Source organism: Sminthopsis crassicaudata, chromosome 2 (genome assembly GCF_048593235.1).
Source record: "Sminthopsis crassicaudata isolate SCR6 chromosome 2, ASM4859323v1, whole genome shotgun sequence".
Classification (NCBI taxonomy): domain Eukaryota; kingdom Metazoa; phylum Chordata; class Mammalia; order Dasyuromorphia; family Dasyuridae; genus Sminthopsis; species Sminthopsis crassicaudata.
Window position 1 is genome coordinate 682010128 of NC_133618.1, and position 17760 is coordinate 682027887.

The 17760-nt window shown below is 46.8% G+C and overlaps 1 protein-coding gene across 1 annotated transcript in view; it reads right to left on the reverse strand.

The window, feature by feature from the left end:
* Positions 1-17760, reverse strand: part of STK32C (serine/threonine kinase 32C) — a 171622-nt gene that overhangs the window by 86322 nt on the left and 67540 nt on the right. Inside the window, exon 2 of the mRNA XM_074297201.1 lies at positions 1431-1486. Coding sequence (XP_074153302.1) covers positions 1431-1486 — 56 coding nt within the window. The remainder of the gene's footprint in view (positions 1-1430; positions 1487-17760) is intronic.

Consider the following 17760-nt stretch of genomic DNA (forward strand, 5'->3'; position numbering starts at 1 on the left):
CGGCTGTAGGGCCTTTCCTGTCTCTGCTCCCGGCAGTCTCGGAGCCCACGGGCAGAGAAGGGCCGCCTCACTGGGCCCAGGGAGCTCCTCATAGATCCAGCTTCCCTTCCTCCAAGGCCGGATTTCCTCGGAGTTTCCCCGTCCAGGCAACGGTAGAAAATGGCAAGTGGATCCAGTAAAATAATACTCCTCCTTGCGATGCTTATTCGTCACTAAGAACGACAAGAATAAGAGATTCTAGGCATTTGACCCGTGTTCATTCCTTTGATCCTCACTCCAAGCCTGGAAGCAGGTAGACGTTATTATTATCCCATTTTACAGATAAGGATTCCAAGGCAGGGAGAGTTAAGCAGATCCAGTAGATGCCTGAAGCAGGGTTCAAGCCCCCTGCTCTAGCCACTGAACCGCCCAGCTGCTAAGCAGAGATTGTGCCAGAGCCGCCTTCCCCCAAGAGGAGAGGCTCTCCCAGAGAACGTTTTAAAGGCACGCTGGAAAGAAATCTCCACCATGAGGAAGTGATTAATTTACAATGAAACAACCAAGATCCTTCAGCAGAACTATTTTTAATGTTCTTGGAAGCTTATTAAGCCTTTTTCTGAGCTATAATTAGCCCCAATATGTAGACACCGAGGCCTCAAGGAGGAAATGGGTTTGGCCAAGAGAGAAAAACCGCAAACCCCAAGAAGCAGTTTCTATCCCAAACTCTAAGAGGAAAACCAAGGAAATCATCAGAGATGATTCATTACATGTGAAGGAGCAGAGCGTCGGCAAGCACTCCCCAGGACCGGCAGCCAGTCTGGATGGCTCCGAAAACACAACAGCTCTGGGCCCGGACCCGCGCCCCCACACTGCCCCGACAGGCCACCCGCCTTCCTCTCCCCCAGGGCCCCCAGGTGGTCTGAAGCGCTGATCCAGCTCCCAGAGAAGGGATGTGGCTGCTGAGCAGGGCGGTGGTTGTCACCGAGAGAGCCCCGCCCTGCCCCGTACAGCCTGGCTCCTACAATCAGCAGAGCCGCATCCACTGCACAGGCGGGAAAATCTATTCCCCAGCACGCCCAGCCGACAGCTCCCCCACCAGCCACAGGCGGGTCTGAGCTCTTTGGGTTTAACTTCCTCCAAGTCTACAGGAGATCTCGTGGGTTCTGCTCTCCCAAGAGACTCTCCGAAAGGGAGGGAGGCGTGAAAATCATGGGGAATAAGGAGAGGACCTTCTCTCGGTGCCCTTTTGTGATGTTTCAGGGAAATACAGAGGAAATGGATAGAAGGAGGTCCACAAAAGTCCCTTCTAGCAGGGCCAAATTCTAGGCTTTGCTATGGCAGACAAGAACTCATCCGGGACATTTTGGTTGGTTTGGTTGGAGAATATTAAGAATAGCTCTTATTACCATGGGAGCCCCCTGCCTCCACTTCAAGGGGCCCAGCTGTCTTACCTTTCCAAAGCTCCCCTTGCCAATCGCTCGGAGGATCTGGAAGTGGTCAAAGTTCACTAAAAAACAAAAGCAAAGACACTTAGTCAGATTTCAAGAGTCCATCCAAATATTGACTGTCTTCTTTCTAAAGAATCAAGATCCTTGAGCCAGTCCTCTACTTTTGTCTCCCCGTCAACAACTCTCCGCGCCAGAGCCCTTTTGCTGACAAAGGGCTGATGTGCTCAGGGATGTTCTTTCCAATGCAGGAGTCTGGCCAAAGTTCTGACGGTCTGCTTTTAGCTCAGCAGCAGACTGACTCAAGACTAAATTACAGGACTTCCAGCCAACTTAGTGGCCTGAAGGGAAACAGACCACCTCGCTTCCAAATACTTACTCCACCAAAAAAAAACCCTTCAAATAGCATTGAGCAATGAGCAAGAAATCCAATAAGAAGCCACAGGAAGTGAATTCTTACCTCTCCAGAACGACACAAAATGCCAACCAGAAGCCCACCAGTGAGAGCAAAAGAGGCCATTAATGAGCCAGAGCAGGTAATCTGCGAGCAGAGCCAAGGACTGACCAGAGACATGGCTCTGAGGCTCCAGACTAAGGCGATTAGCACAGAGACTTCCCCTGAGGAAGTTCTTGGGTGTTTGGGACCCCCAAGATCAGCCATGGAAGCTATCAGGAACGGCATCAACGAGCAGGGACAGAGTTTGGACCAGGGCATCCCTGGCACTCTTCCCAGAGATGCCAGAGAAGATCTGGAAGATCCAAAAGGCTCAGACTCTACAATCCAGGGAGCCCCAATCCCCAGGAGGTGGAGATCAGCCCAGGGCCCCAGAGAAGCCAAGGGAGACCAAACATCCAAAAGTACAGCGGCCTGACTCTGCACAAAGTCCCCGCTCAAGCGCTAAGGCTGGGGCATGAGCAAACTGAAGAAGCCATCAAGCAGGACCAAAAAAACTAACAGTATAGCCTAGTGACGCTCTAAAATCCAAACTAGAGGTCCTATAAAAAGAGGGGAGGATTTTGCACAAGGATTTTCTCATGAAACAAGAGATAAGAAAATAAATAAAAGGTACAAAGAAAGAATTGAGAAAATTAGCTTAGAAATTAGTCAGTCTTACCTAAATAACAGATTCCCTAGTAATTAGATTAGATTAAATTAGACTAGACAGACAGTAGCACAAAATCAAAGAAATGAATAAATGGAAGGAAATATAATATATGTGCCATAAAGAAAAATAATACTCTGGGAAATAGATCAAGGAGAGAGCATTTAAGAATGATTAGGTTTCTTGAAAACCATAATCTAAAAATCTAGACACCATATTTAAAAAAACTACATAAACAAAGACTGCCCAGATATATTAGAACCAGACAGCAGTCAAGATAAAAAAGACTCTACCAATCACATGCTGAAAGACACTCCAATGACACAGTGACTAGCGTATGAAGTGGAGAAAACCTGCCTCAGACATTATCCAGCAAGTCACGGAATTTCAGACCCAGTTTACACATCTGCAAAATGGAGATAGTAATGCAACCCACCTCACAGGATTATGTAAAAATCAAATGAGATGGTACACCTAACTCCCTTTGTAAACTTTAAAGTAATATACACATGCTAGCTGTTGGGTTGCTATTATTATTACCATCCATAATAATTAAAAGAAAGGTCCTAGGAAGGTTGTGGAAAAAATTCTGAACATCCACTTCAAAGAAAAGCTGCGACATACATCCAAAGGGAATCCACAGGGCCATACTACTGAAGACATGGCAGCTTCAACTCTAAAGAAGAAGAGAGCTTGGAAAAACAAGATTACAAGAAGCAAGAGATACAGGCTTAGTAAAGCCCAGTTACAAAGCTCATCATTTCATCTGCAAACCCTTTGTTGCTGTTTAGTCACTGGGGTTTTCTTGGTAAAGTGGCTTGTCATTTCCTTCTCCAGTTCATTTTGCAGATGAGAAAACCCATGTTTATCCAGGGTCACACCGCTAATGAGTGTCTGATTTGAACTCAAGGATGTGAATCTTCCTGATTCAAGGCTCAGCACTCTATCCACTAGACCATCTAGCTGCCCCCAAATATAACCCAAATGGAGGAAGTGGATCTTTAGAGGAATAAAGGACTTGCAAGATTTTCTGGTAAAAAGACCATAGCTGAGTGGAAACTTTAAAATTAAATAGTTACAGGGAAAAAAAGATTATTGATACTTTTTTAATCACAGAAGAGAATAGAAGGAAGTTTGAAAGGAAGTACAAATCAGCAGCACAGTGTTGAAAGTCATGTGTGGAATTTATTATGGCCTTTTTTTAAAAAGCAAGTGATATAAAATGAAGACTTATGGATTCCTGTAAAACCTTCTGGTTTGTGCTCTTCCATGTATATAGGCATGTGCTGGTGGATGTGTGTGAGTGTGAATGTTTATATAAATTCAGAAAAAGAATACGTAATTTTTAAAAAGATGACAGACGTCCATAGCAAAGAGAACTACTTGCAAATTCACAAGCCACATAATTTCTGGCTATCTTCAGAAAGATAATTGTATCAGTTCTATCATTCACACTTCCCATTTTCTTATAGGGCCCAATGTGTGAAAATATTTTCCTTGCTCCAAGACATACAGAGATAAAAATTCAAATACATGTTTACCAATTGATGAGCATTAATAAATAACTGTCTGACTGCCAAAGGCCTCAGCTTCCTAAACAACATGAAGACTTGGGTCTATATGCTTTTTTGTATATTCATATAAACACATACCTGACAGAAAGATAGACAGACAGATAGACAGACAGATAGGTAGATAGATAGACAGATAGGTAGATAGATAGGTAGGTAGATAGATAGACAGACAGATAGATAGACAGATAGGTAGATAGATAGATAGATAGATAGATAGATAGATAGATAGATAGATAGATAGATATAAGATAGACAAATGTTAGATAGATAGATAGATAGATAGATAGATAGATAGATAGATAGATAGATAGATAGAGGATGGAAGGATGGATGGATGGGTTTCAATATTACTGATTTTGTTTGTAAAGCTATGTATTTTATCATTCACAAACATGAATCTGAGAAGGGCTCCACAGGTTTCACCAGACATGGTCACAGGGATCCATTATGCAGAAAAAGAAGGTTTATAACCCCTTAGCAAAATAGAAAATTGCCAAAATCTACCAGCCGTAGATTTTGACTCCTTTGCAAGACACATAAAGAGCTTCCTAACAATGGGAATGGCCTCAGTTTAGTGAGGACACTTAGCTCAGTGCTAGAAGTTATCAGCCTGGGAGACCCCAGCACTTGGTTCGCCCCACCACTCACTCCATCTGTTCGGGCACAGACTTTACCAAATACTACCTTCTGAGGCGAACGAGGCAGGACCAAGACAAGACCTGAAAAGATGTCACCAGTTATAATTGACAAGGAGCAGAACAAGAGTGGAGCCGTTTCTCTGGCCTGAGAAACAAGGAGCTCTGGCTCCACTTCTGCCCCGAGCCAGCCTCTGGACCTCCTCTAAGGGCAATTTCACCAGGTCAGCATGAAGACTGGAGTTAATCATCTCAGTCGGATTTCCAGAGAGGGCTGAGTTAACACAGCCCAGTGGAGGAGAGTCCTCTGAAATGGCAGCCTTTCCAATGAACCCAATTCTGCTGCTACTCTTGGAAACTCTCCTGGGCGGGTCTCGAAGGATTTGCAGCTCGCTCACCTCTCCCACATCACAGAGGCACTTTAAAACCGAGGTGGATGAGCAAAGGAAAGGTTGTTTGCCGTGGTCATTGCAGAATGTTGATGTACAGTTTTTCCTCCCATCTTATTTACAGAGTTTATTTTTCAGAGTTTGCTACCAGAAGCTCTGTTGCTCCATGCCCCTTAGCTCTAATGTTCACTGCATCGGGGTCTTCAGTCTGGGCAGGGGCTGTCTAGAGGGTCCTATGATATTGATGCATAGGGCTGTGTCTGGAGCTGATGACTGAGCCCCAGCCCTCTGACCCCTTGAGCCCTGAATTGTTAGACTCCTTCATCCCTTTACCAAGATTCTGGCCTCCAGCTGCTCACTGACTTTCCAGCCCCTCCCAGCTAGCTCTTCAGCCCATTTTGGCCCCCTCTTGAGGGGCCACTCACATCCAGGCAATTTTAGTAGTTGTTCTGTTTCCCAGGCACTGTCCCCCAAGGAGACGGTAACTCTTCGAATCTGGCGTCTACATCCTTAGTTCACCCCTGGAAGAATTCCTCCAGACTCTTGAGAGAGATCGGAGGAAGGGACAGGAAGTCACAGCAAGGATAGGAACAAATGTCAGGAGACCCCAGGACCTCACTCTCCATGAGAAAAAGCAAGGGGTCAAAGGCCCAATGCATGAGAATATGGAGACTTATGAGAGACTCCAGCTCCTTCCTCTCTCCTAGGGGCTTCTCTCTCCCCACTCCAAGAGGGAATATCCAAGAAAGAGTATGTGGTCCGTGCTACTCAGTGCAAAATGCAAAATATCTGCAGACTACCTGGAGGGCGATGTACCAAGGCGAGTCAGGATTTATACAGATACGGTTTCAAAGCACCTTTTAAAGAAATAAAAAAGGACAAATAAGTGGAAAGATATTTGTTACTCATGATTGGGCAAGCCTGGAACCCTTTTTATAAGGCTCCCAATTTCTGGAGATAAAACCCACCAGCTGGGAGAATCTCAGGAAAACTGTTCCAGTTTATACACAAACACACACTCTCTCTCTTTCTCTGTGTGTGTGTGTGTGTGTGTGTGTGTGTGTGTCTCTCTCTGTCTCTCTCTGTCTCTGTTTCTCTCTCTGTCTCTCTCTGTGTGTGTGTGTGTCTCTCTCTCTCTCTGTCTCTGTTTCTCTCTGTCTCTGTGTGTGTGTCTCTCTCTCTATCTCTGTCTCTCTCTCTGTCTCTCTCTGTCTCTGTCTCTGTTTCTCTCTCTGTCTCTCTGTGTGTGTCTCTCTCTATCTCTCTCTGTCTCTCTCTCTGTCTCTAACATTCTCTCTCTCTCTCTCTCTGTCTCTCTCTCTGTCTCTCTCTCTGTCTCTCTGTCTCTCTCTGTCTCTGTCTCTCTCTCTGTCTCTCTCTCTGTCTCTCTCTGTCTCTCTCTGTCTCTCTAACATTCTCTCTCTCTCTCTGTCTCTCTAACATTCTCTCTCTCTCTCTGTCTCTCTCTCTGTCTCTGTTTCTCTCTGTCTCTCTGTGTGTGTGTCTCTCTCTCTATCTCTGTCTCTCTCTCTGTCTCTCTCTGTCTCTGTTTCTCTCTCTGTCTCTCTGTGTGTGTCTCTCTCTATCTCTTTCTGTCTCTCTCTGTCTCTCTGTCTCTCTCTGTCTCTCTCTAATATTCTCTCTCTCTCTCTGTCTCTCTCTCTGTCTCTCTGTCTCTGTTTCTCTCTCTCTCTGTCTCTCTCTGTCTCTCTCTCTCTCTCTAACATTCTCTCTCTCTCTAACATTCTCTCTCTCTCTGTCTCTGTCTCTCTCTGTCTCTCTCTCTCTCTCTATGTCTCTCTCTATGTCTCTCTCTCTCTCTCTCTATGTCTCTCTCTATGTCTCTCTCTCTCTCTCTCTCTCTCTCTCTCTCTCTCTCTCTCTCTCTCTCTCTCTCTCTCTCTCTCTCTCTCTCTCTCTCCCCTAGCTTCATTAATTTATAGATTTGTTGCTATGATAATTCAAATTGCCAAAGGGATAATGGGGGGGCAATTAGTTTGGAAGAGCAAAACATTTAGACTTTTAAGACAGAAGGAAAAAGAGGGAATTGTATTTCTAGTCATCAGTTTATGCTATATAGCTAAAAAAATGCAATGGAACAACCTAGCAATAAAGCTCGCTATAGTGTTTTATAAAGCTGAAAGAGGAACTGACTCAGGGAACAACTCCCCATGCAGCAGGAATTGCTGGAACTGTAAGTCCACAATAAGCTCAAAACTGATGAGCAAGAAAGAGCTTTTATTGGTTAAAGGGGGCTTAGCTAATGATAGCAAGAAAAGAAAAAGAATCAATCTTCAATAATATTGAATATATATATATATATATATATATATATATATATATATATATATATATATATATATATATATATATATATATATATATATATATATATATATATGAGAGAGCTAAAGGATGCTCAGAAAGGAACACAAACCAGACAAGCATTGTTGACATCATTGTGCTAATTGTAATTTATATTCATTTAATTATTTAAATTTTTAAATGATTTTTACTAACTCTTTAAATGCTCTCTAATCCATTCTCCCAATCCACTAAAACTGCAAGGAATATGATATCAATTATACATGTGAAATCACGCAGAATATTTCTGTATTAGCCATCTCTCTCTCTCTCTCTCTCTCTCTCTCTCTCTCTCTCTCTCTCTCTCTCTCTCTCTCTCTCTCACACACACACACACACACACACACACACACACACACACACACACACACAAGAAATTAAAAAGTGAGAAAATTCTGACTCAGTTCTACTTTGCACATTGAGTTCATTCCTTCCCTCTCTGGTGGTGAAGACCATTTTTCATCATGAGTCCTTTGGAATTATCTTGGATCATTGATACACATTCATTTTTTAAAAAACAAGCTAAACATAAAGAGACTTGTGGCTTCATTCCTAATTGTCTCTTTTCTCTCTCCTTTATGTTTTTCATATAAACATCATATGTAATGGTGATAAACCGGAACCTCTCCCAGTAAGATCAGGAGTGAAACAAGGTTGCCCACCATCACCATTACTATTCAATATTGTTCCTCTCTCCTTTATGAAAAATATTGGTGTTTGGGTTTATAATTTTTAAGAAAATGTATTATTATAAATGAATATTCAACCGGAATTTTTAAGACCTTTCCATTTTTAAAAGTTAAAAGTTAGGCTGGGACCAGGCTGGGGTGGGGGAGTTGTGGTAAAGATCAAAAGTGTTGGGAGGGTCTTTCTCCCTCTTCTGAGAACCCACTGTCTTCTGGGCATATGGGGAGAAGCCTGGGCTGTGGGGTGGGGGAAGGGAGGCTGAATCCAGACTATGGCAGAAGCAGGGCTGAGATGAGGTACCCGGGAGTTGGGGAGTGAGAAGGTAGGACCCACGGAGATGGCCCTGAGGTCACTGGCCACTGGAGAGCCATTTTCCGTATCTGAGAGCTTTCTGAGTGGATCCTGCTCCAGGGAGAGGCTCTCCAGTCTATGCATTTGATAAAAATTATGTTGGAATACAAAATCTTTGAGAGTAGGAAGATGGCCCCGGAAGACATGAAGACAAACCTGAATTTTGCCATTTTTGTTCCTAGAAATTGTCTGCCTCTGTCACAGCCGACAGAACTGCGATACCGTGATCAGCTCGTGCCCTCTCCCTAGACTGCTTCTGGTGCTGTCCCCCATCCCGTCGTGCATGTGGACAGAACGTCAGACTGCGTCCGGCCCCCGGGCCCGGGAGCCCAGGCTTTCAGAGCCCAGGAGATGTGACGGTCCTGGGAGGCTTCAGCCGGAATAATAATAGCAACAAGAACATATGTTCCTGCGGCGCCGCGTTGGTGCGAAGTACTTTCAAAGAAAAATACGCACACGCTCACACACAGTCACACACACAATCACACAGAGTCACACACACACACACTCATACACACACACACACAATCACACACAGTCACACACAATCACACACACACATTCACACACTCTCACTCATACACACACAATCACAGTCATACACACACTCACACTCACACACACACTCACACACACTCTTACTCATACACTCACACTCTCACACACTCACACAATCACACACTCACACTCTCACACACTCACACACACAGACGCTTTTTGGGGATGTTAAGCACTGAGTCATCCCCGTGATTATTTTAGTCGCCTGAAACATTGCGTCTGATCTTCACAACAACCAGCCTGTGCTGCAGGCAGACGTGGGGGCTCCTTCTCGCCATTTTATGGGATTCAGACGTGGGAGGTGACACGGCTCCACGCGCGCTCTAGGGCTACCTGCGGCCCTCTCCCTCGCTACCTCCCGCCCTGCCCCACCACCCGTCCCTGGTGTGCCAGGGAGCTCGCCCGTCGGTCCTGGATCATTCCATCACCACGTGGGTGCGGGCGTGCAGGTCCCTCTCCTGCAGACCTCCTCTCTCTGCTGGCCTCCTCTGCTTCCCTGACCAGCTGCCACCGGCACTGGCAGCAGGCAGTGAGGGGAGCTCAGCACCCCCTGAACTCTAGTTCTGTGCCAGTCCTTACACTGTGACCAGCTAGACCCAGCTGGCACCCTCTGGATCACTTCTAACTTGGGTTCTTCAGAGAGCAGGCGTCTAGGATCCATAGCTTCGAGGGGTTGTTACCAAGAGGACTCTGGTTTCAAGAGGGTTTTTGTTCCATGGAGCAGCTTCAGGTCCCCTAAAATGCTGCCCATCTCCCGACCCTCTCCCTCCTCCCCACTTCTGGGCCTGGTCCTGGATTTCTCAAGCACTTGACCTTGTGTGTATAGATATAGATATGGAGGTGTCAGGGAGGAGGACTTTTCCTGGCCCTCGCCCCAGGCGGGCACCAGCCGCATCCTGTCCCTGAGGGGGCGGGGTCCTGGCCCTGCAGCCCTGACTGCTGCCAGATCAGCCCTGAAAGTTTCTCTTTCTTTTAAGCCCTGGCTGTGGCAGAGAGCCTCGTGGCTGGCCTCAGAGACAGACCCCCCCATCTCCTTGTCCTCCCAGCTTGTTCTCCCAAGCTGACCTTGTGGGTCATGTGTCAGGCAGGACGTTCCCTGGATCCCCGGGAACCGTGGGCTCGGCTTCCACTATTAGATGCACGAGTAGACTGAGTCAGGAGGCAAACGGACCTGGGTCACCTGGTCTGTGGGGCCGGGGCAGGAGCCAGACCGATCTCCGGCCTGCCCCCTGCCCCTGGGCTGCTCCTCTCAGAGCCTCAGCCACAGACCCTGATCACAGCAATAATGGGTAGAGACTGTGGAGAGACAAACTGAGACCTGAGGTCAGGAAGAAATGCTGCCCATGAGCTCTGGAGCTCTCCCTGCTCCTGGCCCCCAGGGAGAGTCACTTCCCCCTCTCCAGGGGTCTCTGAGCTAAGGCTGACTAAGTCCTTGGTGATGGGGGGGGGGTTCTTTATTGGACAAGGAGGGGATGGGAGGCCTCCGGGAAGCCACCTCGGCCTCCATTTCTTTTTCTGGCTTTCTCTCCCCATTTCCAGACATCCCCCTACGCCCTGTCCTTCCGTCTGATTGTCTTCACGGGGAGAGGGCAGGGGGCCATTTGCCTGCATTTCAGTCTCCAGCAGTGGGCACACGGCCCCTCTGGAGGCCAGAGCCTTTAGAAAAAGGAGAAGCCCATTGCTCCCAGCGCTCAGCCCTGCGGACAGGGAGGAGCACCTGGGTAATGGAGGGGGGGGGGGGGGGGCTCTGAGATGGCCGGGAGTGGCCATCTGGTGGTCAGAGAACTGGGCTGTGGGGCCCCGACCTGGGGCATATGGGGGCCACAGGAACACGGAGCTGGGGGCTCTAAGAGGTCTCTGGGATTACCGGGTATTTGCGGTTCCCTCTGGACCCTAAATAAGCGTCCTTCCTCAGGCCCATCTCATCACTGGGGCTTAAAGGAAGGGCCAAAACAAGAGCAGGGTCTCCCACCCTGGCCCCTCACTACAGAGCCCGGGGAATTGTCCTGGGAGTGGCCACACGGGGCTGGACACCCTGGACTCCCTCATCTCTCCGGCCCCTCCCATCCCGGCCCTGCCAGTATGCAGTTAATGACCGGCCCAGGAATGGATTCTCCCCTCCCTCCCAGGCTCTTTGTGGCCGCCTTTCAAGGCCCTCAGCTGGAGGGCGTGCAGGGAGCTCTGGGTGACCCTCTTTTCTGGGTCCAACACCACTTCTGTGGGTAAGAAAGTGGGCCGCCTCTTTTTCTCAGTGGCTCAGGGGGAGGCCATGGGCCAAAGCAGCCGCTGTCACAGCTTGCAGCCGGCTGGCAAATGGCCTGAGACTCTCCTTAAGCCACCACAGTGGCTGCTACTCTCGGGGTCTCCTGGCCATGGGCAGATGTTCTATCACTCAGTGCGAGGCAGCTTCTGGTCTCCAGGAGCTCCTGGGGGGACCACAGACAGACAAGATCTCCAGGATATATCCAAGACTATCCCCAAAGGAGATGCTGGGTTTAATTACAAGATGTCTCTGTCCTCTTCCCTGCCAGAAGGCCCTTCCTTCTGCCTCTGCCTCCCAGAATGCCCAGCGCCCTTCAGGAGTCAGCCTGATCACCACCTTCCACGGGAGGCCCTTCCCAGGGCTCCCCACTGCTGGTGCTCCTCCTTCCTTGATCTGCTCTGCTACAGATGGATGAGCCCAATTATCTCTGTTGTCTCTGCCCGGAGTGTAAGCTCCTCCTGGCAGGGGCCATTTATGCTTGGCCCTTGCAGCTCCCAGATTTGGCATGGTGCCCATCACACAATAAGCACTTCATTTCTGATTGATTAAGCACTTATGGAAAGCCTCAAAGCCCTTTACAAATGTCACAGCTATTGCTGTCACAAATATTGTTCTCAATGCTGCAGTATCTTGGTTTGGGGACCCCAGACTTTTTCTGTTTTTTGATTGTGAATGCCAACAATTCCATGAGAAAGCAGGAGCTTAACCCTGGAGCCTTCAGCCAAAGTCACGGACAGAAAAGCATGATGGGGGTGAGCAAGACACAGATTTACCCCAGGGAGATGTGCTCCCATTTTACAGACGAGAAAACCAAGGCAGGCAGTGTTAAAGGGTCTTGCCCAGAGTCATCAAGCTTCCTGATTCCAGGTGTAATGCCCAAGTCTACCTCCCAAATGATGGGAGCAGAGCAGGGAAAAGCAGGAGCTTCTTGCTCTTCCCCAGACCCAGGGTCTCATCTCAGCCAAAAAGCACTCACTTGCTCTCAGCTCTGACTGGGCCGGCAGGCCTCTAAACCTTGCCCACACAGACTCCCACCTTGGACTTCTGCTGCTGCTTTTTTGGGCCCAAGGCCAAGCTTTGCATTTATGGTGATTCCCTTGCACATTTCTCCCCGGCCCCTAGATGCTCACTTGGTCATTCTGCCTCAGTGGTCCCTCCTGGCTTGCCGGCCTTCTGTCCCTGCCCCCTTCCCTGATGGACACACGCATCCGCTCACCCAGAAAATCCCCATAGAGCAGAGACATTGGGAGCATCTGAGGCTCGAGGCCGAGAATTCCTCTGACTCCGTGAACATTTCCAGTCAATTCCACTCTGAAGCTAAACATGGCGCAGCGGCGGCGGCTTCCTGGGATTGATAAATATTTGAAAAGTTCAGTTATTAAAATATTTATTTTTCAAGAGAAAGATCTTCCTTTCACAAAGGCGGCGACCGAAAGTGGGTTTGTTGCGATAAAACTGGGTCGTCTAACGCAAGGGCTGCGCGCTGAGTGGGAAGGGCCACTTCCCCACTGGTGTCTTTAATTCTGCTTCCATGTGGGCCAAGGGACCGAAATAGAACGTCCTGCATCTTTCATGGCTTTCCGCCGCCAAGCCCAGGCTGCGTCCTTGGCCTGATCCATTTATGAACAAGTGGGCCCGACAGCCTCGGCCTCCTGCCTCACCTTAGGGCCCGTGGCCATCGTGGGCTCCGACTCCGGTCCGATGCTGGATCTTCCGGTGTCCCCCACTCTCCACGGAACTCCCTCTGCCTCAGAAAGTGGCCCCCCGCAGCCGCGAGAAGGGGATCGTCCATAAGGAAGTGCTGTCCATTCTCTGGGTCCAGCTCAGCAAGAGCCGACTTTCACTGACGTCCCCATTTCTGGGACAAATGTCCCGTCACCCCACGAGGCTGAGGGTTCTTCTAGCAGCAGCATGTGAGCTTCTGGGTCATGCACAGCCAATCAAAGCTGGGAGAGGCGCAGGGATTGGAGTCACGGGGTGGTGCTGGGCCGGGACCCCCAGACCTCCTCCCCCCAGCTCTGTGCCCTGCTCTGCTGAAGAGAGCGGGAGACTCTTCTGGGAAATGGCTTTATGAACCTCAAGCCTGCGAGCACATTAAAACCACCAGAGCTTTTCTCTCTGCCTTATTTATGCACGTGTGCACACACTGACACACACTCTCACACATGCCCCCTCCCATTCCCACCCTGCTCTTAGCTCTTTCCTCTTCTCACGGCCACAAGTGCAAGACTGGTCATGTCCAGGGCGTGGATGGGAGACCCCGTCTCAGGAGGCGTGGTGACCAGCCTGAGGACCACGGGGTGGAAATGGCGAAGGGATTCCCATGGGGGCCCATGAGAGGCAGGGCGGTCAAGGTTAGAGAGGGGACACTCGTGGGTAGTGCCCCAAGGAGCCATTGCTCTTGCACTGGTACAGCACTCACATACCTGCCCTGAGTTCTAGAACTGCCCAGTGAGGGGGCAAACTCTGCTCTGACGCCTCCAAAAGCCCAGTGAGCCCCTGAACACTCTGAATCCCCACTTTCTAGCACTTGTCACGGAAGCTGTAAACCATGTGTTACAAGGGGGTGCCGACAACCCCGACGTTCTTCCCCCAGTGCTCTGTGTCCCCCTCCTCAGGGCCACCTCCTCTTCCTCCCCCTCTTCTCTTCCTCCCTCACCAGAGGCATCAGAAGGTAAGTCAGCCCACAGCGTCCCGTGAGCCTCAGAGGCCCAGAAGCACAAAGCTGAATCTGGACCAGCAGCAGATCTGTCTTTGTTCCCCAGATTGCTCGGATATCCCAGACTTATTTTGCCTCTCGCTGAGGAGCCATAAATGGAGGCTGAGCCTGGAGAAGCAGTTCAGGAAGAGCTGTCTTCTTGTCCCAGAGAAGCAACAGGCCAAGCCTTCAGACAGTCCTAAGACTGAAGCCCTCGCCCATCCTCTTGTAGGAGACCGGCCCTCCATTCACGAACTACCGAATGTCAGACGGGAAGCGCTGCATCGCAGAGCTCCCACACCAGGACCACACGGGATTTATACCAGGAAGCAGAGCTGGTGCAGCATTAGGAAGACTATAAGCCTATGTGAATGGATCAATTATAAAAATAACAAAAATCACAGGATTAAAGTAATAGATGGAGAAAAAACTTTTGACAAAATACAAAGTCCATTTCTATTAAAAAAAAAAAAAAAAAGTTCCAGAAAGCATAGGAATAAAGGGAGCTTTTTTAAATTGACAGATAGTATCTGTATAAAAGCAAGGCCAAGCATTATCTGTAACAGGGATAAGTCAGAAGCCTCAGTAAGAGCAGCAGTGAAGCAAGGACGCCCATTATCACCACTCTTATCCAATACTTTACTAGAAATGACGGCTGTAGCGATAAAACAAGAAAAAGAAATTGAAGGAATTAGAAGTGGCAATGAGGAAATAAAACTATCTTTGTAGATGTTTACATTCTCAAAAAGAAAAAGTCCTCTTTAGTCTTACCATGAAAACCAGACTGATGGCAACAAAATGCACTGAAAGCAAACATTTCTTCTCATTAGGAAAGGATCCTATACACAATCAACTGAAAAACTAACTGAAATGATTAATAACTTTGGCAAAGTGTCAGGATGTAAAATAAACCCAGAAATGGCATCAATATCTCTACATATTACCACCAAAACCCAGTAGGAAGAAAGAGAGAGAGAGAAAATAATTTTAAAAAAAACTGCAGGCAGTATAAAATATTTGGGAGTCTATCTGCCAAGACACATACAGAAACTATAGAAACACAATAACAAAGCACTCCTCACCCAAACACAGATATAAACAATTGGAAAAATAGTAATTGCTCATAAGAAGGCTAATTCAGTATAATAAAAATGACAATTCTACCTAATTTATCCAGTTCCATGCCAATTAGACTACAAAGAATTACTTTATAGGGCTATTTATCTGGAAGAATAAGAGGTCAAGAATATGAAGGGAATCAACTTTAAAAAGTGAAAGGAAAGCAGTATACCAGATTTCAAACTACATTACAGAATGGTAAGAATCGAAACAATCTAAGAAATAGAATGGTTGATCAGTAGAATAGGTTAGGTACACATTATCAGTATTAAAAACACAGTATATGATAATAAATGGCCATAATTACTTTGTTTTTCATAAACCTTTGGAGTTTGGGGACAAGAGCTCACTATTCAACAAAAACTGGCAGGAAAATTGGAAAGCAGACTGGCAGAAAATAGCAGACACAGACCAACAACTCAGACTCCATACCAAGATACAATCAAAATGATTTAGACATAAAGAGTGATATCATAAACAGATTTATAAATAAGGGAAGAATTTATTATTTAGCAAGAAGTAAAGGGAATCATAGAAGGTTAAATGAATGGCTTTGATTACATTAAATGAAAATGTCTTTGTACAAACAAAACCAATGCAGCAAAATTAGAAGGAAAGGAGCAAACTAGAGGGGAAAGGAGTGGAAGTGTTTACGGTAAGTTTTTTCTGATAAAGGTCTCATTTCTCAAATATACAGAGAACTGAGCCAAATTTATAGAAAAATAAAAACCAACAATAGTCATTCCCCAATTGACAATCAAAGGATATGAACAGTTTTCAGAAGGAAAAAAAAAATCAGATATAAAGTCATAAGAAAAAAAAAAGTTCTAAATCACAAATAAAGGAAAAATAATTAAAACAACTCCAAGATACTACCTCACATCCATCAGATTGACTAAGAAAATGGCATGCTGGAGGGGATGTGGAAAAGCAAGAACATATTGCTGATCGAGTTGTGAATTGGTCCAGTCATTCTGGAGAACAATTTGAAACTATGCTCAAGGAGCTATGAAGCTGCGCACTCCCTTTGACCTAGCAACTTCACCACTAGGTCTGTTTCTCAAAGAGATCAAAGAAAAAAGATCTCTATGTATAAAAATATTTATAGCAGCTCTTTTTATAGTGACCAAAAATTGGACACTGAAGGGATGCACATCAATTGGGGAAAGGCTAAATGAGCTGATATATAGAGATATATAAAGAGAGAGACATAATAGAATACTGTTGTGTTGTAAGAAATGATGAAGAGCATGGTTTTGGAAAAACCTGGGAAGATTTATTTAAGATGAGGCAAAATAAAGGGAACAAGGAGAACAATGTATACAATAAAAGCAATATCATAATGATGACCAACTGTGAAAGATTTAGCTGCTCTGATCAAGGCAATTCCCAAGAACCCATGATGAAAAATGCTCTCTACTTCCACAAAGAGAACTGATGAATTCTGAGTGCAGATGGAAGCACATTTTTTTCTTTGTTTTTCTCACTTTTTCCCCCACAACATGGTTAACATGGAAATGTTTTGTATGCCTTCATATATATAATGGGTGTTATATTTCTTGCCTTCTTCATAGGTCCCTATCTAGGAATTAAAAAGGAGAGAGAAAATTTGGAAATGAAAGTAAAATTTTTAAGTTTTAAAAATAGTCTTTTTGAAAGTGTAAACACCTACAACTTACTAAAACTTAATATTTTTTGCCTTTTTTTCACTTTTCTTTGCTAGAATAAGATTTTCAATCCTACTAGCAACTGCACTGGACAAACTGCCCCCACCCCACGATAAAAGCCGTTTCTCCCAAAGTTACTGAATGTGTTTCATCCTAGGTTGATTATGAGAAACTGCCCGTTGCTTTTGGGTAAGAGAGGCTGTGGAGGGTGTTCAATGTGCCTTCTAGAACATGGCATCCAGCGTCATGGACTCTTCAGTCCACATGGAGGTGTTCCCGGACAGAAGCAGTTTCTCTTTTCCATGATCCCCTGTCTTCCTGGGAAGGATGAATCGGAGGTTGGCAGCTGCTTCTGGCAGGAATCAGGGAAAGTTCCCTCCCTTCAGGTGGCATCCAGATGTCTTCTGCTCCTTTTCTTGGCTCAGGGACGGAGCACACCCATTGAGGAAGGCAGGAGAATGAGGGAGGGACACAAAGAGGCCATGTTGGTCAGCATTATGCCAGGGGATGGGAGTCACTCCAGTCATCAGAGGGAGAGGTGGGGAGGTTTGATCCGTGTTCCCATCTTTCCAAGGAAAGAATTGGGGAAGCCCAAAGCATCCCTTGGCACCCCCATCTGAGAAGGTTTTTGTTTTCTGGATTGCCCCTTTGGTGCGCAGAGCACCACTGGGAGCGATGCACCTCAAGGTTTAGGGAAGGGAAGGAAATGATGGTGGGGATTCCGGCTGGGGCCGTGACCAGATTTGACTGCCATCCCTAAAGCCTTCAGCCCCTCTCTCTTACTTCTCTCAGCCCACCTTGTGAGGGGCACAAGACTCCATCAAGGCTCCAGCCCCACCTTTATTGGATGATTAGGGGACAAGCAGCAAGGAACTAAAGACGCTGCAGAGCCCCAACTGCTGCAGAGCATGCCCTGACTCCGGCCACC